The 26,109-nt window shown below is 39.7% G+C and overlaps 1 protein-coding gene across 6 annotated transcripts in view; it reads left to right on the top strand.

The window, feature by feature from the left end:
- Positions 1-20,068, top strand: part of PTPRD (protein tyrosine phosphatase receptor type D) — a 473,666-nt gene extending 453,598 nt beyond the window's left edge. For 5 of the 6 annotated variants that reach the window (XM_004373491.2, XM_004373489.2, XM_004373492.2 and 2 more), the window contains 7 exons: positions 3,321-3,606; positions 4,257-4,435; positions 5,048-5,174; positions 6,664-6,789; positions 10,640-10,794; positions 13,827-13,962; positions 16,350-20,068. In XM_004373491.2, coding sequence (XP_004373548.1) covers positions 3,321-3,606; positions 4,257-4,435; positions 5,048-5,174; positions 6,664-6,789; positions 10,640-10,794; positions 13,827-13,962; positions 16,350-16,418 — 1,078 coding nt within the window. In that variant the 3' untranslated portion in view covers positions 16,419-20,068. The remainder of the gene's footprint in view (positions 1-3,320; positions 3,607-4,256; positions 4,436-5,047; positions 5,175-6,663; positions 6,790-10,639; positions 10,795-13,826; positions 13,963-16,349) is intronic. The other variant, XM_012554711.2, reaches the window with a different exon arrangement.
- The last annotated feature ends 6,041 nt before the right edge of the window (positions 20,069-26,109 follow it).

The raw sequence follows: 26,109 nt of genomic DNA, 5'->3' as shown, positions 1-26,109 counted from the left end.
GCAGGCATCCCCACCAGATTAATTAATAATAATATGCAACTGGGTCTGTGTTGTTAGTGGCTGTCAAGTTGGCTCTGGCTCACGGAGACCTTATATATATAACAGAAGGAAATGTTGGCCAGTCCTGTGCCATCTTCACAATCATTGGTATGCTAGACTCCATAGTTGTGGCTACTGTATACTTTGAGTGCCTTCCAACCTAAGGGGTTCATCTTCCATCACTATATCAGACAAGATTCTGTTATGATCTGTAAGGTTTTCATTGGCTAATTGTCTAAATTAGATCGCTAGGCCTTTCTTCCTAGTCTTAGTCTGGAAACTTCACTGAAACCTATCCAGCATGAGTGACCCTGCTGGTATTTGAAATATTAGCGAATAGCTTCCAGCATCATAGCAACGCGCAAGCCCCGACAGTAGACAAAGTGACAGATGGGCGATGAGACTGAGACTGGGGTGAAGGGGGATTAACCCTGCCTGGGGGAAGAGAGTATCAGGGCAGAGTTGCCATCTGGCATGTGTGTTTAGTAGAACAAACTAAACAAAATGGTACCCTATGCATTGGAACCACCAGCATTGGAACCCCAGCAGAGCCATGTATTAATGCATGCAGTGGGTTTCTGATTGGTTCCATGCTGAGGCAGGTGCCATCATTTCTAAGGCTTTTTCCCAGAAGGCTTTTGCCTGACATCTCAGTGTCATCTCAGTTAATGGGTTAAGATCGTGAATGGAGTCTCAGAATCAGTATCCAGAGGCCCACTGGTACAGGACATATAAAAGTAAGCAATTTTAAAATAGTGGTTATATGAAATTCCTGCTTAACCTTGACCACAAATCACAGGGCTGCTGTATGGAGGGTGCCTATGATCTACACTGTTCAAACCAAAGAAACCAAACCCATTGCCGTCAAGTCAATTCCAACTCATAGCAACCTTACAGGACAGAGAAGAACTGCCCCATAGAGTTTCCAAGGAGTGCCTGGTAGATTTGAACTGCCGACCTTTTGGTTAGCAACCTAGCTCTTGACCACTGAGCCACCAGGGCTCCCTGTACTGTTCAGTAGTTCAATAAAGATATTGTTTTGTTACAAAAAAAACTCTCCTACTACTTTGCAGCGACTCGCCAGAGAGGACTTGACATTTCAGTTGAGACAGGCTCCCTGGTGCACATTAAACTCACTCAGTTTGGAGTTCTGGTATATTCCTTACACAAGTGCCCCACCAGGTTGATGAAAAGTTTCACAAGTCGTTCTCAGAGCCAGCAGTATGATGATAAAAGCCGTTTCTTCTCTTTTGTTGTTCCAGCTTCCCAAATTCCCTGTCCTTCAAGTCCCTGTTCAAATACTACGTCATCCACAAAATGACGTATTATATTTACGTAAAAATATTATCTCCCTTGATAGAGTCTAAGCTCTTTAAAGGTTTGTAGCAGAAATACCACAAGTGGGTGGCTTTAAAAAACAAATTTCTCATAGTTCAGGAGGCTAGAAGTTCAAATTCATCAGTGGCTGTAGAGGGAGGTCCTTGCTTGTCTGTTTCAGCTTCTAGAAGCTGGAGCCCTTTGAGTTCCGGGGCTTGTAGATTCATCCGCCTGCATCGCCATTAGATAGACTGTCCCCTCCCGTATCTACTCACTTGGCTGTGTCTATGCTGCTCCTTATGACTCACAAGTGATTAGGCTTACGACACACCCTTACACTGATAGGGCTTCATTAGCACAACAAAGAAAGCCTTATTTCCAGACAGGATTCCATCCATAGGTATAAGGATAAGGATTTCAACACATACTTTGGGGGGACCTAATTCAGTCCATAATAAGATTGGATCCAAGTCACCTTGTTTGTTGTATCGCTCATTTCACTTAGCAAAGTACTTCATTGTTCACTGAATGAAGAGATGAAGGGATGGGTGCGGGGGTGGGTGGTATATGAACAGATGGATGGACAGATGGACAGACAGATGACAGATACACAAATGACAGGAAAAATTGTGCCATGTATTGAATGAGAGACTGTTGCTTGGTCCCTAAGGTGGTAATAGATACCTTTTCGTCTTGATTAAATGTTTACCAGCCAGGCAAACATCCCATGATAAGGAGGAGAAAAATGTTTTGGATTGAACCATACTTGACACATAAATGGACTAAGCCTGAAGTGTTTGATAAATTGTAAACTCTCAGGCTTATCTTGAGATTGTAAGGACACAGATGTGTTATTTTCTTAGTATTCTTTTCAACACTCAGGGAAATTCCAGTATTTCAACCACCTGCCTTTGTAATCCAGTTCAGTAAATTAGATTGTCTCCTTGGAACTGCAGATATTGTCCAGCCATGGTGCTCTGCCGACTCTCACCGCCTCTCCTTTGAATCACTTTCCACCAACTGGAAAATGACCCATAAGTCCAGAAGTAATGGAGTTTAAAAACGCCTCAGAGCTTTTTCAGTAACAAAGATTGAGGCTTTTCTTTTCCCCCACAGAATACTTGAATTTCACCTGGCATTTTAAAATGCATTCAACTCTAAAAGGAAAGGGAGTCAGAACAGGAAGCACACCCACACTACCTAGCGATGGCTTCTTACTAAGTATTTCTTTCCATTGAGAATACCCGGTGCTATTTTTAGCATGCAACATTTTAATATTTTAATTATACACTTCCCACTAAGTTGGTTTTAGAACTTCTTTGCTGAGTTTTATAATATGAAAAGTTTCAAGGTGAGTGATTTACTAGATTTTTCTTTGTAAATTGAACCGAAGTAGACTGAGTTTGCAAAAAAATACAGCCTAGTTAGATCTTGATCTATATTTTTATATACCTTCTAAATAGGAACAGCGTTTTGTATTTTTTCATATTGTTTTCAAAATAATATCCATGTTGTATTGCATGATTAAAGAGCATAGTAATTAATAGTTGTACGTTTGAAACCAAATTAATTTTGCTCAGCGTTTTGTTCCGTATAGTCTGATTATGTTGACTTGATAATGCTTTTGACTTCAGAGTGCTCCAAAATCATCACAATAGCTATTTGAGTAGAATGATATCATACTTGGTAAAGCGTAGGGTCAGAAAAAAGAGACCCTTAAATAGATGGATTGACACAGTGGCTGCCACAGTGGGCTCAAACATAGCAGTGATTATAAGGATGGCACGGGGCCAGACAGGGTTTCATTCTGTGTTACATAAGGTCGCCATGAGTGAGAGTCGACTCAGTGACACCTAACAGCAACAACAATTGGTGTAAAAGCAATTAATATAAGTTATCAAAATAATATTATTACGGGTTGGTTTCCTGCTGGGCTGATTTGGACTTTTCTGTTTCCCTTACAGTGCGGGAGTTGGCCGGACCGGTTGTTTCATTGTAATAGATGCCATGCTAGAAAGAATAAAGCATGAAAAAACTGTAGATATTTATGGCCATGTAACTTTAATGAGAGCCCAGAGGAATTACATGGTTCAAACAGAAGACCAGTACATCTTTATCCACGATGCGCTGTTAGAAGCAGTGACCTGTGGAAATACCGAAGTGCCAGCCAGAAACTTGTATGCCTACATTCAGAAGCTGACACAGATAGAAACGGGAGAGAATGTCACAGGAATGGAGCTTGAATTTAAGGTAGGGCATTGGATGCAGTGTTCTCACTGAGGAGGGAGTCATTCAGGGATCTTCTCTGAGGAGCGCCTTTACTTTCCTAACCTTTGATCTTTGCAAAACAAAGGACAAGATTCACTTGACCAACCAGACTAAAGGGGCACAGCGGCCCAGGGACAAGGACTAGAAGGACTAGAGGAGACAGGGAGGTGGCCAGTGGAAAACCCAAGGTTGAGAAGGGAGAGTGTTGAAGTGTCCTGGGGTTGGTAACCAATATCACAAAGCCATATGTGTGCTAATTGTTTAATGACAAGCTGATTCTGTAAAATAAAATCTATGTCTATGTATATATAAAGATTCGCTTGACCTTCTCAAGTCTTCAGTTACAAAGCACTTTCTTCCTCTTTCCCTCCTCCTCTTTACTTCTTGACAATACCTTGAGCTCTTTTGTATCTGAATGTAAATGGAGAGATCCCACTCACGGGACATAATATTTAAAAATTCCGTAGGCTATATGGAGACATTAGGAAGAAGTGAAAAGCAGAGCAGTTTGAATAGTCATTCACTCCAAAGTAAACAAAAGATTTAGTCTGAAGGGAAATCTTGGGGGTGTTGCGCTCAAACAAAAAGCTAAAACTATCTTTGTTGGATTTTTCCTTTCCTTCATTCAACAGCGTCTAGCCAGCTCTAAAGCTCACACCTCAAGATTCATCAGTGCCAATCTTCCATGTAATAAATTCAAAAATCGCCTTGTTAATATTATGCCATATGAATCCACAAGGGTATGCCTGCAGCCTATCCGAGGAGTAGAAGGATCCGATTACATCAATGCCAGCTTCATTGATGGATACAGGTATATACACTTGCTCCGCTGACAGCCCGGAGCTTTGATATTTACATGCGCCCTAGTTTCATAACCAGAATGAATTTCATCTCAATTCAAAGCCATTTTCTTTCTGCATGGGTCAGCTTTCAGTCTCTGGGTATTTGCTTTTTATTACTTTGGATAGGAGGAAGAAGCGACGCTCACAGGGTTTTTGATCTGGCCTGGCACTCGGCTTTCAGAAGCCATTTGGATGTGGAAGGGGTAATAAAGAAATTGTTTTGTAACACATTTCATAAATTTAGTAGATTGTGTGAGAGTCATTTCTAGAAAACGGAGCTGCACAACTAAGTGTTTCTTAAATGGTTTGTGTGGCACGTGAAATTGAGCTATTAGCGTTGCACTGAAATTTAAATAGTAATGATAAGGATATACATCATGATATTAACAAAGCAATTTCTTTTGCAAAGCCTCCAAAATGTTTTAAATGTTATGGTTTGATTAAGCAGCCTTCAAGGGAATTGATTGCAATTGTATTAATAGTATATTTTAATTTTTTATTAATGGGTTGCTGTTTACATCCCAAACATGAGTCTGGCCTCTGGGTACTTTCACATGCTCTTTTTATTCCCTGTAATTCAGACAACAGAAAGCCTACATCGCTACCCAGGGACCCTTGGCAGAGACCACAGAGGACTTCTGGCGCATGCTCTGGGAACACAATTCCACCATCGTCGTGATGCTCACCAAGCTGCGTGAAATGGGCAGAGTAAGTGTGCTATGCTTTTAAGTGTGTTTTCTCCCTAAGACACTCACTCCATGGAGGAATGGGGATTTCATTGCAATAACCCAAGCGCCATCGTCATTTCTTTAAGATGCAGACTGTTCTGGGCACAATCTGGGCCCCTGCTTTTTGTTGGTTTCTAATTTACAAAGTCACTTCGTTTTTTGTTTTTAAAAATTTATTTCTGTCATTGTAGAACATATACACAGCAGAACATATACCAATTCAACAGTTCCTACATGTACGGTTCAGTGACTGATTACATTCTTCGAGCTGTGCAACCACTCTCACCCACCTTTTCTGAATTACTCCTCTCATTAACATAAACTCATTGCACCCTAAGCTTTCCATCTAACCTTTCAAGTTGCTGTTGTCGATTTGACCCCATATAGATAGTTCCTTAAAAGAGCACAGTGCTCAAGGCAGACATTCTTTACTAATTAAGCTAAACTATTCTTTGGTTTAAAGACTTGAGATATTTTTGGTTCAAGGTTTACAGATTATCTCAGAGTAATACCTTCAGGAGTTTGAAATGGTAGCATTTTGCCATCTTTGCCTAAAGTATTCTGTCTCACTGTTCTTTACAGAAATTAAATGTTAGAGATGCAGTGAAAACCCAACTTTTAGAACCCACAGAGAGAGCGATAAGAATACCAGACTAGGAAAGTAGCCGACTCTTCTGATTTGGTTGCTGACTTTCTGTGGGGTTTAGGTCACGTCACTGAAACCGCCTAGGCTCTGGTCTCCTCAGCCACTGAATGAAGTTGGACCAGATCAGCTCAGAGGTTTCTTTTTGCATTAATGCTTGATGGTTCTCTTCATTCCAAACCATGATGGCTTAAGTTTACTGTGATTGTCAGTTCCTGACTGGCGTGACCAGCAGTGTGTGCAAAGAGTGATAGAATTGTTTGGATAACTCATAGGTATAAAGTCACTTATCCTCTAATAGTGTTCAATTCAACTGCTGTGCATTAAGCACCTACTCTGTGCCAGGTAGAGTCCTTGGGTGGCGCAAATGGCTAACCGCTAGGCTGCTAACCAAAAGGTTGGGGGTTCAAGTCCACCCAGAGGTACCTCCAAAGAAAGGCCTGGTGATCTACTTCCAAAAAATCAGCCATTGAAAACCCTATGGAGCACAGTTCTACTCTGACACGCATGGGATGAGCACAAGTCAGAATCAACTCAACAGCAAGGGGTTGGTGGGTTATGTGCCAGGAACTGCACTTGACACCTTGGGCAAATATTGAACCAGACAGTTTCTCTCTTCCTACTGAGGAAGCCTACAGTCTCAAAGAGAAGTGAGTCCCATGTAATTGAAATTGCCTTGAGTTTTGAAATTTTGTTAATGAGAAAAGGAAAATAGATAGATGATAGATCAAGAGGTAGGTAGTAGGTAGGTAGATAGGTAGGTAGGTGATTGATAAAATCTTATTGATACTTTGTCTAGTTTAACATTCATCTTCTCTCCTTTTAGGAAAAATGTCATCAGTACTGGCCAGCAGAACGGTCTGCGAGATACCAGTACTTTGTTGTAGACCCCATGGCTGAGTACAACATGCCACAGTATATCCTAAGGGAATTCAAGGTCACAGATGCCAGGGTAAGTTGGTACCAACTTATAATCTTAGTCATTATCTGAAAAGTAATCCAAAATGCACCCCTGGGAGAAACATTTACCAAGTGACCCTCCTCCCAAAGAGAAAACAAACCCATCATCCTAGAGGACTTTTTTTTGATTAGAAGAGTAGCTTTTCCTCTGTCTGGCAAGCATCCTCGCAAACCCAGGTTTGGCTCGTATTCAAGCTTAACATCTGGTAGTCCAACTTTGGGGATGCACTTGGTGAGTGTTTGTGCTGGGAAGCATTTCCTGATTGGTTGGCTGTGCTTACAACTCACCTTCTCAGCCCGTTCTCTTTGGAGGTTTTTTGACTTCTTCATTACTTGAAGTTGTAAATATGTTGTTGTTTTGCAAAGCCCTTTAGGTCATGTGGGCTTGAAAGTTAATTTGGTCTGATTTGAAAACTGCCGAGCAAATGGCATTCTTTAGAAGAATCTGACAAGCTTTGCACATTCTAATTTGATTCCTGGCATGGTTTATTCCTTGGTGTGCTAATGTGTCTGTCCATGAGAGCTGTGCACCCATGACCCTTGTTGGCTAATTTTCATTCTGCATGTCTTATCTAGATTGCTGAGCCCATGGTTCAGCCCTGATGTAAGACATTCTGTGCATAAACTTTAATATCCTTGCCTTTGGCCACTTCCAAACTGTGATTACAAACACATCTTCGGGGAGTGTGGGGGTCAGTGCAAAGCCCTGCTTTGTTTCTGGAACTGTCACAGTGGGTGGGTTGAATAAAACTCCAGGGTAGAGCTATTTATTTGATCCATTGTTTTTTCTGGAAAGCAACTTTCTCGACCAAGGCTCATGTTTGAAGATTGTTTTCTAATCCCCAAAGTCTAGTCCAGGCTGTTGACCTAAAGTGAAAGAGAAATTGGTTAGCAGTCTGGCTGGCCCAGGTGACAGACCTGTTAATCCCAGAAAGTCTGAAGTCTTAACTACTCTGAAGGTGACTGTCCTCAAGGCAGCAGTTAAGTCTCTAACTCTCATTTGTGAGTTGCCAAAGCAAGCACGCCTTGGTGACCCACCCCATTCATTGTTAAAAAAATAAGTCATGCCCTTTCAGAATCTGAAGCTAGGTATGTGAGTGAGAATCCTACATGCATTTAACGCAAACTCACCAACCATTTCTGATGATAAAGACTAGTCGCCAGGCTCCACAAATGGTGGAGCCACGTTCTTTGCTATACCCCACATACCCAAAGTGGAGTCCCTGGGTGTGACGGTTAAGTGCTCCACTAGTTAGCCGAAAGGTTGGCAGTTCGAACCCACCCAGAGGCAGCTCTGGAGCCAGGCCTGGCAATCTACTTCTGAAAGGTCGCGGCCTTGAAAACCCCGTGGAGCAGTTGTACTCTGCCTACATGGGGTCGCCATGAATAGGAATTAACTCGACCACAGCTAACAACAAGAACACACCCAAGTGAAATCTGATCACAAGAAGCAAAAGAAAGACTGAAACAGGAACTTGCTCACATGTTCTTAAAAAATGGTATGATTTTCTTAGCTACCAGGGCACTTCCTGTTTGTGCTCCTGGTGTGTTTCTGATCTCAGCTTTGCAGTTCAGAAAGCGAGTTTGCGCTTGCGAATACAGTATAGTTAAACAGGTAACCTTTACGTGGAGTCAGGTGGTCTCTCCTCCAACTAGTAAGGGTTTGTGCACATGAGTCCTTGTTGCTGTTAAAGGCAACTGTGGTCAGAAGTGAACCCCAGGACATGTGGAAGAGAACAAATACGCCTTACCTAGCCGCTGGCCTCCCTTCCTGTGCTTTCTAACCCTTTTCTAGAAACAGAGGCAACTAAATCATGCTGCCATGGTAACCAGCCATAGGTTAGTTGTAGGGCCAAGCCGTTATTTCCATTCTCTTCAATGTTCTTACTCAGTCAACATGATCTTCCTGTGTTATTCCCATCCCCAAGTGATGCCAGTCAGGCATAGGCTTGTTCCTGTGGAAACTGCCAGGCTGGTGGATGGGTAGCCATCTCATTCTAAGCTGCCCCCTCTTCTCAGTATGACCGAGTGAGAAAGCGCGAGTCCACCCACGCTTACCCGGAATCTTGGGAACATGCACCCCTGTACCAAAGGAACTTTAATAGGAGAAACAGTCATGACAAAATGGAAGGGATGAACAAGTGGAAGCCTGTATTTGGAGCAGAGCCTCTGCCAGCAAATGGGATTAGTGTCCCTAGGCTCAGAGTCTGGAAATGTCTCTCTCTCTCTGATAAGTCGCTGGGTAGTTCAAATGGTTTGCACTTGGCTACTAACCAAAAGGTTGGTGGTTCAAATCTACCCCTCAGCACTGCGGAAGAAAGGCCTGACAACTGCTTCCGTGAAGATGACAGCCCACAATTCCCTATGGAGCTCAGTTCTACTCTGTAACAAATGAGGTCACCATGAGTCAGAATCAGCTTGATGGCAGCGGGTTGGTTTGTTTGTTTTTCTGATGAGTCAGGGGAGAAAACTGATGGGTATAATTGTTATCCTTGAGTCTATAAACAGAGTTCCTCCTGCATTTGTTTTGCTTCCAAAAATGTTTTAAAATTCTAAGAGGAATCAGAAGCAGCCTTGGTAACTTCTTTTCAAATCGTTTCTACTTCTCAAGTCAGAGCATTTTAGCTGAGGAAAGAAAGACTCCCCTTGCATCTGGGTTGTTTTCTTCCTGCCGTTGGTTTGTCTGCGTTCTAAGCCCCCAGAGCATTCTTAATTCCTGGAGTCAGCGAGGAAGAAGAGTCTTCTTTCATAACAGGGAGCTTTTTTGCTAATGATCTCTTCGGTGTCCTCGAGGGATGCCTCACTTCCTGCTTTACAGCATCGTCACATGGCACATGCTGTGTCCCAGGGCTTGGCTAGAAATCGCATGCCTTTGAGACATGCGGGACATCCAGGTTAACAGCAACTACCTGATTTGTGTCACATTCTTTAAATGTCACCATTTGTCACTTGACAATGCTGGAAATCAGCAAGCACAGCTGATGTGATGTTATCTTGATAACAGCAAATTCTCTGGTCCAGATGACATGCCTGGGTGCTCCTTTCCATATTAAGAAGTCATTCAATCCTGAAATTTTTGAAATAGAGTATATATGTGCCACTTTGGAGAGAATGGGAGCATGGTCAATGGTTTTAAACCTAAATTTGGGCTCTCAGGAGCATTTCCTAATATGGGAACTCAATGGCGATTGACTACATGGAAATTGGACATTGTGAGAACAAATGAGTTTGCCGTTTAAATACATGTTAATATAACCAGTTGCCTTCCAGGCAGTTCCGACCTCATGGACACCCCATGTATGTCAGAATAGAACCATGCACCGTAGGGTTTTCAATGGCTGATTTTTTGGAAGTAGATCACCAGGCCTTTCTTCCCAGGCACCTCCGGGTAGATGCAAGCCACCCATCTTTTGGTTAGCACTGAGCACGTTAACCGTTTGCGCCACCAGGGGAATTCTTAGGTGAATGTAAATCACATTAATTGCAGATAAGACAAACCTAACCAAAAAACCAAACCCATTGCTGTCGAGTTGAGTCCAACTCATAGTGACCCTGTAGGACAGAGTAGAGCTGCCCCATAGGGTTTCCAAGGAGCAGCTGGTGGATTCAAACTGCAGACCTTTCAGTTAGCAGCCGAGCACTTAACCACTGCTTCACCAGGGCTCCATAAACCTAACAGTATGATGATAATATGAAGTTTCAAATTAAACATGTCTCTGATTTTTTCTGGCCTTTTTGCTTTCTTTTTGTAATAACATCGTGATTGCTTCTGTGTCCTCTGCAATGGCTGAATCCTCCTGGCGTCTTTGTTTGTGGCCGGGTATGTGGCGTTCCCCTTAAAGGACGGCCAGTCCCGAACAGTAAGGCAGTTCCAGTTCACTGATTGGCCAGAGCAAGGAGTGCCAAAGTCTGGAGAAGGATTTATTGACTTCATCGGCCAAGTCCATAAAACAAAGGAGCAGTTTGGCCAAGACGGACCCATTTCAGTCCATTGCAGGTGAGTTCAGAATCAGGAATGATAAGAGTTTCCATTTGTGATTAAAGTCATGATAACTTTTGAAAATAAGTGTTGTCGTCTGTTCATCCACTATACAAGCTTGTTTTAGTGAGTATCCATAAATGAAATTGTATCCTCCGAGATGTATTGTAAAACCTAAAGCAAGAACTCATTTCTCTTTCTTTCCATAAAATGAAAATAACCAGAGGAAGATTTTTATCTCTAAAATTTACTTTTTGTAAATTTGGTTTTCCATGCCAATTTTATCTTAACAGGAATTGTTGGTACCTCCCTGATGATAACTGGTTCTGTTAATCATTTCTTACTCATTTTGTTTTCATAGAATAGCACTGCTAAGTATCTTTCTCTGTCTTTCTCCTGCCTTTGTCTTCTTGGGAAAACCATAAATACCTATCAAGCCTTAATGACAATACTAATTCTTGCCAGTCAATAAGTGATTACAATGGTACCTCAGTTAAAACTGCAATTTGCTTGGAAATTGTTGCTGTATCAGAAAATGAAGCACCTTCAAGTTTATTATTTTCAATAGTGTCCAGAGCATTTTATAATTCAAGTCATTGAAGTTAATAGAAATAGCAAGTAAATGGTTCATAAAGGATATTCACCATAAATGTAGTGCTTTTGGAAATTGCTATGCAAAAACCTTCCTGCAAAAAGAATTCACCTAACTTTATTTAACCTAATATATTTTAGGTTTCTAGCAACTTGAAGTCTCGTTATGATCTGAAATTTTGGAAGTTTATTAAAAAAATCATTTTGCTTAAAAAAAAAAACACTATCATTCTTAGTGACATGAACTTTAAAATATCGAAGTTCTAGGCCTGCTTTTACTATCATGTAGCTATATGACCATAGGGACATCTCTCTGGACCTCAGTTTTTTAGAAGATCTTTAGCATCGTTTCCAGCAGCCTCTATTTCCTAGGCATAGTGTATTATAGGAGAAACAGATCTGACTTAGACATATCTGCCTTGTGTTTAGTTATCCAAGATCCTTTGCTCTATACAATCAAAGAGCATGTGGAAAATGACACATATACTCAAATATTTAGACAAAGTGGAGGGTACATATTGGGCTTGTATTATCTGGATATTTCCCTTAATTTTCCACATAATTTGCCCAAATCCTAATCCAAATGCTAATGCTTGCTGTAAGGAAAAGAAATTTTCTAATTTAATATGTATTCTTAACTTTAGGCATTGTCAGCGTAAGTATCAGTGTAGAAGTATATGTGTGTGTGACTTCTCCCTGCCTTTGTCATCAGTAATTTAAACACTCCCTAGTATAAGTATTGGAAACCCTGGTGGCGTAGTGGTTAAGAGTTATGGCTGCTAACCAAAAGTTTGGCATTTTGAATCCACCAGCTGCTCCTTGGAAATCCTATGGGGCAGTTCTACTCTGTCGTATAGGGTCACTGGGAGTCGGAATGGACTCGACAGCAATGGGTTTGATTTTTTTTGGTTAGTATAAGTATTATGATATGTTGCTCATATATTGCATATATATCTTAAAGATTTCTAGATATTTTCTCCTATCTGGGAATATCATGAATATACCACTTTTTTTAAAACATATACCTTGTTAAACTAACATGATAAAGTCAATAAATTCTTTTCTTCAAAGTACTTAGTAAGAAGCCAGAAAATACTATATTTTTGTTACATTAGAGCAATCAAATCAAAGTGCGATAGACTTCGGAGTCCCTGGACCATTCAATAAAAGGATCATAAATCACAGTCTCTCAGGATTAAGGGAGGCTTTCAAGGTTGTAAGGGACCTTCAAGGCCATCTACTTCGTCTTCACGGAGAGCCTCGACTGCTGCTGGACACCCTCAACCCCTTTTTAAAGACGGCCAGTGGATTTTAAAGCTTCACTTACCATTTCTGTTTTGACTCTGTAGAAATGTCAGTTCATAAAGGGATGCCACACTATTTATATATGCCTGTCAGCTACATCCGCAAGTAAATGAATCCATCAATTTTCTACAGACGGTGCCCAAGCGTTACACATGCTATTTAATTAGGATCCAAAAGGGTAGGGATTTTTCAGATTATCCACTGTTTTCCTCATTACCTAAACCTCCAGATGCTTTCCTACTTCTTAAGAGCGCAAGAGCTATGAATTAATTTCCTTCTCTTGCTGCTGCAAAGATTCTGGAATCGTCTTAAGACAATAAAGAAAAAACAAAGAGAGAAACTCTTACTAATGTGGTGGAAAGAATCCTGATGTTTTACCTCCTGAACATCTGAATAGAATAGATAAGCTCAGTGGCTCTTAGCCATTGTTTTTTTAAGTTAGAGACCCCTTTGAGAATCTGTTGGAAGTTCCCTCTTCTAGGAAAAAAAAAACACGTGTACAAAAATCTTTACATAAACTTACAGGATATTCATAGACCTCTTCCCCCTCCCTGAAGACTGAGTGTGGACCCCATAGTAAAAAACCCCGATATAGAATCTCGTCTCTTATCAAAACCAATGTCTAAATTTGAATAATCTATGTGTCTGGATATTTATGTCTATGTCTGGGTGATGGCACATCCTGTACAGATTTTTAAGTGACTACAAGAAGTAGATAATGCATGTGAAAAGTTGAAGATGCCCAATTTACTTCACCTTATTCTGAATTATTTCATACTGTAAAAATATTGAATAGGCAACGTCTGAAATTTCAAGATCTGCATGAATAATATAAACCTATATTTACCCTTACCTTTATCCCTTTATTTTATAAGATTTATGTTTTCTGGCTCTTTCCAGAATGGCTTATAACCTCAGATAAAAAGTCATTTTATTTTATAAAACTTCATCCTATTACTCATTCTGAACATGTTATCAGTACACATTATCCTAAGAGTAATCATTTAGTGAAATTAATGCCACAGTCTCCTGAACATTGCTGCAGAGGAATATGATATAATGTGGAAGCTGATGGGAGTATGCCCACCTCTATGCAAATGTGGTCAACACTATAAGCTTCTCATCTAATCCCGTTGTCTTTGATATCGTCGCAGTGCGGGCGTTGGAAGAACTGGAGTCTTCATAACATTAAGCATTGTTTTGGAAAGAATGAGATACGAAGGCGTTGTAGATATCTTCCAGACCGTCAAAATGTTAAGAACTCAACGACCAGCCATGGTACAGACAGAGGTAAGAAAACCCCCCATGAGTCTGTGTGTCACACCTCAAGAGCCAAATAACAGATTTTACTGGACAAGACCTGCTAAAATCCAGGGATTCTCAACACCAGAGGCAAAATGCTATGGGAAAACGAGATGATTTAATACTTTTGGACCTCATTTTCCCTCTCTTTAAATAGGATGGCAGTATCAATGTCTTAGGGTTATTGTGGAAATTACATGAGATTATATATTAGGTGGAACCATGTTAAATTTTTCATATTGGACCATTCTGACCTATGCAAGTGGCCATTTCATATAGTCCAACCTAAATATATAAAGTACAATGCCTAGCACATAGTAGAACCTCAGCCCATTTTAACTCTCCTTCCCCTTTCTGTATGCCTAGTTGTTAGATTTCATCTGCTGTATATTTTATTCCTCGACATCCATCGTTTTTAATATTTCGATCCTGGATAAGCCCTAGAGAAATTAGCCCTCCACTTTCTATTCCAATAATTGATGTGAAATTCTTATGTTTCTTTAGAATACTGTGAGTTCATGATTTAGCCAGGCTGGTCTATTGGCCATTCATTATGAAGACTAGCATGAGTAATAGATAGTATTTATGTTCCTTGAAAGGTCACCAAATTACACGATCATATGTGTTCCTAAATTCATCACCCACAGTATCTTCCAGAATTTGATCTCAAAATAATGCGAGCATTTGACTTGCAATACTGTCACACGTCGCTTAACATCCACAGTATGTTCTGTGAATTAGGACGTTATGTGATTGGGACGTTGTGTGAACACTATATTATGTACAGAAAGTCCCTGGGTTTACAAATGTCTGACTTACGTACAACCCGTAGTTACAAACCAACTCCCATAAAGCCTCTTATATTAAAAATTTGAGGTGCATACAGTGGGCTGTAATAACGAACAGGCGCTACTTTGCAACACACATCAGAACATTAGCATTATTATTATTACTGTATTATTATGTTAAAAGATGTTTTAGTGTATCTAGAAGTGTTTCTTTAACGTTTTTTATGTGCTGTACCAATATATGCCTGGCAACGCAGTCACTTTCTCTACAAGAGATATGAGATACTTGCATTGCATGTGGGAAGCTGTCAGCATTCTCTGTGTCTGATTATTTCTGCTACGTCACGTTTTCTGATTGCCGTTTCTGAACTTAGGAGATCATGGACGAGTATGTGGTAGGACTTTGCCTGAGTGGACATTATGGGCGCATACTTAAAACATTATGTCAGCCTGACAAACTTAATGGCTATAGGGGGTGGCAGAGGGAAATTGGACATTAAAAAAAGTCTTTAACACTTAGCCAAGCAACATACTGTGACAAGATAGGAAAGTAAACTCCATTTATTTGGCATTACCATTTTTATTGTAGAAAAATGTACATTTAAGCAAAATAGAAACTATCTACTTTCAGCCCCATTGGCTACTGAAAATAAGTTTCTTTTATGGGGAAAATCCTACTTTTTCTTATCCCTATAGTCCTCTGTACATTGTAATTTTTCCATCTCTCCAACAATGCTCTGGCTTATTCCAGTGGCAGAGTTCTTCCCTGTCTAAAAAAAGGGCTGTTTCACGCCGTTTTTATTTTTAATGTGGGCTTTTCTAGAACAGACAACTAGTAGTCACATTAAATTAGGCAAAATGGCAAGAGCATTTTTTGATGTGCACAGGCAATCTGATTTTAATAGCCCTTTTCAGGGGATGAAAAGCTTGCACGTCCAGCACCCTGTTTAAATGGTTTTGTGTGCTTGTGTTCCTTACCAGCTACTCTGTGGTCATCTCTCTCATTTCTATATGAACATCACAAGTGATGGTGGGTAATTCTGATCATAGGCACCAAAGCTGTACTGTCTGATTATAGAATATTTTTTTTTTTAAATTCAGAATCTGTTGGCAGTAGCCCAGAAGATAAATGAATTCAGATTTTCAGAATAGTGTGTGTCTGCAGTATGCTCTCCTAGAGCTGCAAACTGAGAATTAGTCAGTCATCACAAAAAGCAGATAATAGTAAAAGATGACTATGGCATATCTTCATAAAAGATGGCTACGACTGTGTGTTCTGTTGGTGGTAATTGTTTGATGCTACTCAGGACAGTTCGTACATATCTGGAAGATAATGTTCACTCAAGCTGTTCCCTACCTGGAGTTCGCAGACTAGTTTAGTCGAATTGATTGGTGAAGTTGAGAAACACCCCATGGGGCTAATTGTTCTTTGCTCACTAAAGCCAACTGGTCATTGGATTGAATGGATGGGTAAACGCAGTGATTTTGCCCATGTAGATGAAACTTTGTTTTCCAGGATTGATGTTCATTTTTCTATTAAAATATACTCATGTTCCCTTCTCCTTTTTCTTCCTTTGTCTTCTGCAGGATCAGTATCAGTTCTGCTACCGAGCCGCACTAGAGTACCTGGGCAGCTTTGATCACTATGCAACGTAGAAACCCCCGACCCATTCTGGATTTTAACTGCAGGCCCTTCAGTATCCATGGAGTCTCTTCTGAGCCATATGGGGCACTTGAGAAGTCCTTCTTAACTTCTAGCTAACAACCACTTAGTGGGACTATTACACACAGAACAAATTAAAAACAAACTATTCCAGGTGGACCAAGAATTCAAGTTTAATAATCTAACCTGACAATAATAAAGAGGATCCTGACTGGTGAGGCATCTGAAGGATTTTATTTACAGATACCTCAAGGATTCAAAATAAAGGGAAGAAGAAATCACAGCAAAGAACCACCATCTTGTTCAGGATTGCTGGATAGGTGCAAGAAATTGCCAGAATGTTGCAGTTCAGTGCAAGATGTTTGCTAGTATGGCTTCTCACAATAAAGTGGACTCTGCTTCGACATCGCCCCTTCCCACCATACTGCTCATAATAACGTTTTAGGGGGAACTGGGGGGGTGGGGTGGGGGAATGTTTAAAAAGAAAGTCCTTGATTTAGTTTTTTAGTATTGTAAAGATACTGCTGACCTGTGCTTCATTTTTAACTGTGTAAACTTTTTTTTAACAAAATGTATCATTCGATAAAGTGAATTTTAAAAAGTTACATAACTCTTCATTTTTTTATTTCCAAATTGTAGGTTTTTTTTAAGCTGTAGAACTGTTATCTGTAATGTCTCACTGTAGAAATATCAAATCATTTGAAAAGTTGCACATTTTTGTGCAATACTCTTAATCTACAGTATCCGTCTCGTCAGATATTTTTCACTTCTGTTTGGTTTTGATTGGTAAGAAAATACCCATTCTCTTCAAATAATCAAAGAGAATTTTGTTTTGTTTTGGTTTTGGAATCAACAGGGAGGCGCAAAGTATAAAGTTGCTGCTAGCATATATACATAGATATCCGTATTTTATGAGGGTGTTTATGTATATATAGACAGTGTATCCATACAAAAAGATAGATATAGCTATCATTCACTTCTTCCATGATTTAATTTTTTTTAAACTAGAAAAGCTATGGTAAACATCTCTTTCAATTTATCATGAATTTTATGGCGTATTGGTATTTCTTAATATCACAAAACTTTAATTTTTTTTAAGGGAAATGAGGAATGCACATCAGTGATTGTCAAACCTCACCCCCCTAATTTCCTACCCAATCCCCCCCTCAGTCGTACTCACAAATAATATTTTGTTAGCCAGGCTTCCAACAAAGTCCAATATTTGTAACACTGTAGTGCAATAAACAATTATTCAGTATCTAAGAGGTGTGCATGTGGGAAAGGTCAGTGCATATCCCTTTAGGAGGGGAGAATGTTGTAATATATCAGCTATCGAGTTGTTTAAAAAGAAGTGTATTCAACCATATATTGTCTATAGTATGTGCTATGAAATTTGCATTTATGGTATGTAACAGGGGCAAAGCCAAACTCATGTTTCTCTGTTCGGTCAGAAACATTTTGTGGCGTACAGCGTTCCTGGGAAATGCTGTACTTGGTTTTGTTTTGGTTTTAGTTGTGCATTTAGAGTGCCTTATAATTGATGCCTGATTTTAATAGCGTTTCTTTTTAGCTTTCAGTTCGTATTTTCATTGGTTGCTCATATCAGTTACTCTTCTAATTAAAGCATTATTCTGTTTACCACATGTACAAAAACTCTTTCAATAATACACATTCCTAGTTTTCAACCAGGTCGGGGATGTTAGTATTGTACCAGCTCAAAGCACGTGGATAATCAGGGCCCTTCTTCCTTCCATAACTGTCAACATCAGGAACAGCTACTTGTTTTATTTATTATCCCTTCCAAATCGGCTCTGGAACATGCAGTCACTGCACCAAACTTATTTTAATAGCAAACATCGTTGGCAACGTTGGAATATTTTTGATATTCCATGAGGATTTTTCTAAAAGGGGAAGTAAACAGACATACACACTCACATACACACATACATATATATATATTTCCTCAAAATTTTCCAACATAATTTCTATAGGAAGCCATGGATGATGGTATGAGTTTGCCATTTCTTATGTGATTTCCAACAACCCTTAAAATAGCCAAGGAACTCTTCAAGGGTTTCAGTATAGGTACACTACTTTGGTTTAATTTTAGCTACATTGATGTTCTGCATGGAAGGACTTTTGTTTTCTACATTTTTCCCATCGCTAGCAGAGTGAAATCTAAGAGACCAAACACTTGCAAGCATCGTATTTGAGCACTTTTGTAAAGAAAAAGAAAAAAGAAAAAAAATATATAATACTTAAAAAAAAAAAAAAGTATCTAGAAGGCTACCTCAGAATGAGACTCTCTAACCTACATCAGAACCAGAGAAGAATGTGCACTATGTGGGTCTGTTGTTATTTCCTTTCAGTTTGTATCTTTTGGAGATTTATCCAAGTGCCAGATTACTCAGTGCTGTAATTTTCTTTTAGCCGAACAAAGGGGGTCAGACTGACATGGCATCATCCAGACACGCCATGTTGGATATGTAGAACTTGATGGAATGGTGCACACCGGAACGGTTGGCCAATGAGCAGTTTCTCTCCCTGAAACAAAAACTGCCCATTTGGCAAAGGGAACGATGAGAGTAATCCCAAGAACGCGAATGGGATGCATACCATAGACAAATAAATCCTCCTTGTTCAGGAGCTGTTCCTGGAACTAACTCCCTTAGTGTCATTGATGTGCATTCCACTCTGTTGTGTTTTCTGTACAGCCATTCTAGTTTTGATTTCCCAGGTAAACGTCTTTATCTACCATGATCACAAACGTTCAAGTTTCCAATTATTTTCATCATCATAACCAGTACGGTGCTATTATTTACCTATGTACGTGTAGTTATGTATAATTTTGTAATTAGTTACAAAGGTTTAAAAAAAAAATCAAAATATATAAAAAGTGATTTGTACAAAACTTTATTTTAGCTCTTTTTTAAAAATGATTTGCATGGTTAGACAAGGGCAAGGACAGCCAGGGGAGGGAAGGGCCTCTAGGGAACTTTGCACTTTCTATACCTTTGTACTATGCACTGCCCTATTGATTCTACACCCAATAATGTTATTACTTGAACCCATGTGTAAAAAACTGCTTCAGAAATTCATTTGTGTGTATGTAAACAACACAGCATAGAAACAGAAAGGGGAAAAAATTCTGCGGTAATGGGTAGATTTTTTTTCTTTCCTGTTGAATTTTTTGGTTTGGCTCTTTGTTAGTCACCCCTTTTATTTTTAAACCTCTTTTCTTTCTGTCTTTGGGGTTTTGGTTTCCTTTGGGTTTATGGGTGCCCTGATACTCCAGCAGAGGTCAGAAGGCTACAGATCCATCCTATCCATCCGTTCCGTGGCTTTGCCATCAAGCTTGGAGTGTCTACAAAGATAATAACAGTTGTGTTCTTTGCTCTCATTTTGGATGCATAGACTGAGAAATTAAAAAAAAAAATAACTTGTAAAATGGCTTGTTAAAAAAAATATACAATTACCTCTAATTAGTAGTACGCGTAAATGTTTTACAGAATGAAAGGCGTGCTTTTTATTTTCTTACTTCGTTACATTGGTGGCGAAAGAAGTCTGTATGAAAATCAGTTCTTTGCTGACACAAGTTCCATTTGTTATAAATGAATTCTAATAAAAATGTCAGTGTTATGCAGCCCTGGCCTTTGCTTTTGTCCACTCAGACACTTTGGTGTGTGTTCCCTCTTCTCTGGCTAGCTAGCCTGTTCCCTTGTACTACTAGCAATTCTATTTACCAAGAGTCTGCTATTGACAAGTGCCTACCTTGAGGTAAGTAGGCTACCCGCATTTCACTGATCAGCAAACTGAGACTCAGAGACATAGTTCACACAGCGAAGAAGGAGATACTGGTTTCATTCACACTGTAGATCATGTACAACCTTTAATTCTGTGAAGTATGACTACTATTTAAGTGAATTACAAGATATATAAATATTATTATGAAATACTCCATATCAAAACTTGTGAGCTAGAGGAAATACCATGCTTTAGAGATAGATATGTATAGTCTTAAATGCATGTGTTATAAAGAGGAAAGGCTGAAACTCAATTATATTACATTCATCTCAAGAAACTGGGAAACATAACAGCTAATTCAACCCCACAAAAGTAGAAGTAAGGAAATAATAAAGGGGAGAGAAAAAATAATGAAAACACACAATAGAGAGATCAACAAAGACTGGATTAAAGTTAAAAGTTGGTTCTTTGAAAGTCTTAAAATTGATAAGACCTAGCAAAATTATTTAAACAAAAGTGGTAAATAAGAATTTGAAAAGGAGCCTGATGCCTCAGATGTTACATTAATATAACTAACGAAGTATCTATCTTCAAAACACGTAAATAACTCCTATAAATCAGTAAGAAAAAGGCAGGCAACCTAATTAAAACTTGAGCATTAGGCTTCAATAGGTACTTCCCAAGAAAAGGATAGCTAAATTGCTAACATGAGAAGGTGTTCAATTTCAATAATAATCAGGAAAGTACGTATTAAAGTCACAGTGTGATACCAGTACACACCAGAATGGCTAATATTAAGAAGTCTAACAATACAAAGTGTTGGTGAAGAAGTAGAGAATGCTTGTTAGAATGCAATTTTTACAAACACTGTATTTTAGCATACTACAGTAATGTGGAACACATACACACCCAATCATCCAGTAGGTGTTCTTAGTTGCTGTGGAGTTGGCTTCTGTTCATAATGACCCCAAGTACAGCAGAATAAAAAGTTACCTGATTCTGTGCCATCTTCATGATCATTGGTATGCTCAAGTCCATTGTTATGCTTGCTGTGTATTTTGAGTGCCTTCCAACCCAGGGGCTTACCCTCCAGCACTGTGTTGAACAGTATTTCTTTTGTGATCCATAGAATTTTCATTGGCTAATTTTCAGAAGTAGATCACCAGACCTTTCTTCCTAGACTCCCTTAGTCTGGAAGATCTACAGAAACTTACCCAGTTTGGTTGACCTGCTAATAGTTGAAATATTGGTGGTATTCTTTTCCAGCATCACAGTGTCACACAAGCCACGAAAGTAGGACAAACTGACAGATGGGTTGTTAGCTGCCCTCGAGTTGGCCCCTGATGTGCGGCAATCCCGTGTGTTGCAGAGTAGAACTATTCCATAGAGTTTTCTTGGTTGTAATTTTTAGGGAAGTAGTTCACCAGGCCTTTCTTTCAGAGAGCCACTGGGTGGGTTCAAACTGCCAACCTTTGAGTTAGCAGTCGATAGCAAGCCACTTGTGCCACCCGGGCCCCGATAGATGAGTGGTAGCCAGTAATTCTAATTGTAGTTCTATAACAAATAGAAATGTGTGCATGAGTGAACAAGCAATATAAAGAAGGCTTTGTCCATTGCAACATTAATCATCCGAAACATTCTATGTAACACAAATGTCCATCAACAGTAGAGGAGATAAATAGTAGTGTAATTACACAGTGGAATATTATACAGCAGTGACTGTATCAAACATAATGTTGAGCAAGAAGCCATATACCAAAAAAAAAAAATCACAAATTGCGTGGTTCCCAAATGGTTCTTTCTAATCAAGAGGAAGTGAGGTAGTGATTAGGAGGGCAAAAAGCAAACTTCTGGGGTGCCGGCTGACATTGTTCAGCTTCTCGACCTAGATGGTGGTTCCACAGGTATTTGTTTTGTGATAAATCACTGAGCTGCACATTTATATGTTTTGAGTACTTTTCTCTATTTTTTATATCAATAAAGTTTTGTTAATGACTATAATGTACACACATACCGGTTGCCTTTGGGTCAATTGCAACTCATGGAGACCTCATGTATGTCAGAGTAGATCTGTACTCCATAGGGTTTTCAGTGACTGATTTTTCAGAAGTAAATTGCCAGACCTTTCTTCTGAGGTGCCTCTGGGTGGACTAGAACCTCCAACCTTTTGGTTAGTAGCTGGACGCTTAACCGTTTGTGCCACCCAGGGACTCCTGTATACATACATACACATGTGGAATGTAAACTGGCCCTCAAGATATGAAAGACTACCGTACTTGAGATGGTAAACATCTGTTCTGCATCCCTACTGAGAATGGGGACAAGAAATGTGCTCAGGGTTCAACTTAAGATTTGAAAGTTGAAATGTTGACAAATGCTCAGTGACAATACTCTCATGGAATGAGTTACTAGGGGAGGATGTTGTGGTTGTGTGCTGTTGAGTCAGTTTCAACTCAGAGCAATGCTCCATGATGGAGTGGACCTGCCCCATAGGGTTTCCTAGGCTGTAATCTTCACAGAGCAGATCTCCAGATAGTTTCTCCTACGGAGTGGCTGGTGGGTTCAAACCCTCGACTTTTTGGTTAGCAGCTGAGCACTTAACCATTGTGCCACCAGGGCCCCAAAGAGAGGTTACAGATTCATTACACTTTTGGGCTGCTGGCAAGGATGTAATCATAGGGTTAGTCTGAAAGTAATTGATGCAAAAACATTAAAAACTCACCTGCGACAAATTTTCAGTTGGTTATAAGTGTTTGTCAATGTACAGGATTAAGTCCACTGACCTGAAAATGACACGCAATTCTATAGAATGTTTATGTGGGTAAAGATCACTTACTGATAACCCAATGACCTTTCAATGTTGCTAAAATTTCGTATGAGACATATTTTTTTTTTTTACTTTTTTTTATTTTATATTTCAAAACATAATATCTTATTGCGTTTTTGGTGAAGGTTTACACAGCAGTTTAGATTCCCATTCAACAATTTGTACACAAGTTAAGTGACATTGGTTACATTCTTCTCAATGTGTGAACATTCTCCTTATTTCCATTCTGGTCGTTTTGTTCCCATTAATCTAGTTTTCCTGCATGGTGCAAGACATTTTTGTTGTGCAGCCAAAATTATTGTCATTATTTCATATTTCTCCCCAATTCTTTATTATCAACACCCCCCCCCCCCGCCACACTGGGAACTGACAATAAAAGAGGTAGATGGGACATAGGGACCCTTGCTCTGGGTTTGACCACTAAAGTTAATAATGTCTTGAGTTTGACCTGCAGGTAGTCTAAAGAGATTTAGATGTGTTTCATGGTACTAGATTGTGCAGCTAATCTGTCTAGCAAATTGAAAACTATGGATCATTAGCTTCCAAGACAGACCAACAAAAGTGTATGCGTGGATCATGGCTGGGTTTATATCATTTCTGGGAAATCAACTGAAAATGCGAAGCTAACTGACTGTGACAATATCATGTGGTAGGGAGAAAAAAAAAAAAACCTTGTAACCAAAAAGATTTAGATACAAATCCTACTTCCATCATTTATTAGCTGGATTGGTCCTAATCAATTTACTTAATCTTCTGAGCCTCGATTTTCTCATCTGTAAAACGGGGATGAAGTTACCCACCTCTGGGCATATTTTGCAGATTAGAAATCATTTATATAATATGCATGATAGTTATTGCTTACAGAGGATTTACTCTCATTGCTGATAAAACTCAACAGTTCCACTTTCCCATTGGACAGCATATGTGTCCCAAAGAACAATATTAAAGAAGGAAAAACAATATTAATCTACAAATGTCTTGGTATAAATTCATATGCATATCGTAATTCTCTTTTCTGGCTGTGGGGCACTTTTTTAAGACACAGAGAAAATAGCCATTGCTGCAAAGTCCTAATTGCTTTCCTGATTTCTCCCTTATTGGATACCAAGTTAATTACTGTGAAATAGACTTGGTTGTGCCATGCTGGGTGTTTGTATAATGCTGTAGGTTATAGTGTTTTATGGCTATTAGTTATCGCCTTCACAATATCCCTGGGTAGTGGACACTGTGTCTTTCTTGGTGCACTAATTAGAACTCTGCACAGAAAGATCATATAACTTGCTGAAGGTCATTCACTGAAGAGGGCAATGAACATTGCTGGGACAAGAGGGGACCCGGTTTACTGAAATGAAAAGAACCACAAAATGGAAACTCAGAGGTATGAGACTTAATCTCAGCTCTGCCACTCACTTTGCAACCTGGACAAGGCAGATAATCTCTCTAAACCTCATCTGAAAAATAACCAGGACTCATAGAGGGTATTGATGTGCAAAGCCTAGGAATATAATTGCCTACAGTCTCCTGAATGGGACGCACAGTCAACAATTTTATCCTTGAAAATATATATCTCTGTCGTAAAAACAAATGAGTCAATAACCGTCCAAAACATACTGGACTCAGTTTTACCAAGTAGGAGCAAAATTAAAAATTGGCAGAAAACTAGGTGGAACATTTAGCACAGCAATCCAATGGAGCTGCATTTAACCTTTGAAAGATGTGGTAGTGTTTAAGGGACATGGGATTTTAGGACAGGACAACCGGTCTCTTTCACTTAATAGCTGCATGACTTGGGCAATTGATGTAACCTCTCAAAGCTTGTTACCTCCTCTATGAAACAAGGATAGCACCTCCCTTATAAAGGGACCAAACCGAAACAAACCTGTTGTCATCAAGTCGATTCTGACTCATGGCAACCCTATGTGTTAAAGAGTAGAACTGAGCTCCATAGGGTGTTCTTGGCTGTAATCTTTTACAGAAGCAGATCGCCAGCCCTTTTTTCCGTGGCACTGCTGGGTGGATTTGAACAGCCAACCATTTGGTCGGCAGCCCAGTGAAAGCTGCTCACCCAGGGAGGTGAGAAGTAGAAGAGATGGCATAGAATAAGAACCAAGTAAGTAATAGCTGAGAACACTTTTATTGTTTCTAGTAAAGAAAATAAGACATAGGATGGGTGAACTTCTGCTCAACTGCTCCAACATGGTAATCTGTAACAGTCACAAAACCATCATCTTCGAAGGAGAACGTTCAGCCTTTTACCCCTGGAGGCTCTTCTCCATCACTTCTAGCCTATGTTTAAGGGAGAAAGAGTTACTAACCAGAGTGGGCCATGATTATAAGTGGGCACCACTATCATGCCTAAGAGGCAAGAGCCCAGGCTCCCCCCGGCCCATGGCATATCTTCCACTCCAGAACTGTTGGGTAAGTAACTTCAAGGCTTCTCTTGGGGTTCAGCCACCTCTTCCTCCCTCTAAACATTCCGGGGCCAAAAGAGATGTGGGAAGGTCAGAGGTACTACCTGGACCTTCAGCCAGCCTTTGACCAGGGCTTTGAAGTGTGCAGCTATTAGTAAAATGGTGCCCAGATTCTCTATCTGCTATTCTTCCTATAGGGAAAGCCATGCGTAGTTGGGGTAATCAACAGGGCACGATTCAGACTTTCCAATCCTGACCAGACTATCATCTGATACCATCCTTAGCCTCTGCCCACATCTTAGAGAAATCCTCACCAATTCCTGGAAGATGAAACTGATGGTCTAGCCCCTGCTCATTTTTATGTTTAATCTTCGTAGAGTGGGAAAAGAGGAATTTAATAGTTCATTGGATAGTGGCATCGTGGGCGGCAGACATGGTCACATTTAAGTCACTCAGATTGTCCACTATAAAAAGCACCTTGAAGACGCCTCTCAAAAATTCCAGTCAATTTGACAATTGATATCCACTGAGTGGATCCCATTTACCAGACTTTTTTGCTTGGCACCAGGGGTGCAAAGGTGAGTTAGATATAGTGCTTGCCCTAAAGGAGCTCTGTGTGTAATAGGAGAACTAAGATAATCAATACAGAGCCGAATGTGGCAAGAGTCTTAAGAGAGGTAGAAACAGAATATGTTATGGTAT

The sequence above is a fragment of the Trichechus manatus genome, unplaced genomic scaffold, assembly GCF_000243295.1.
Source record: "Trichechus manatus latirostris isolate Lorelei unplaced genomic scaffold, TriManLat1.0 scaffold00025, whole genome shotgun sequence".
Lineage (NCBI taxonomy): Eukaryota > Metazoa > Chordata > Mammalia > Sirenia > Trichechidae > Trichechus > Trichechus manatus.
This window is presented reverse-complemented; position numbering and strand designations above follow the sequence as displayed.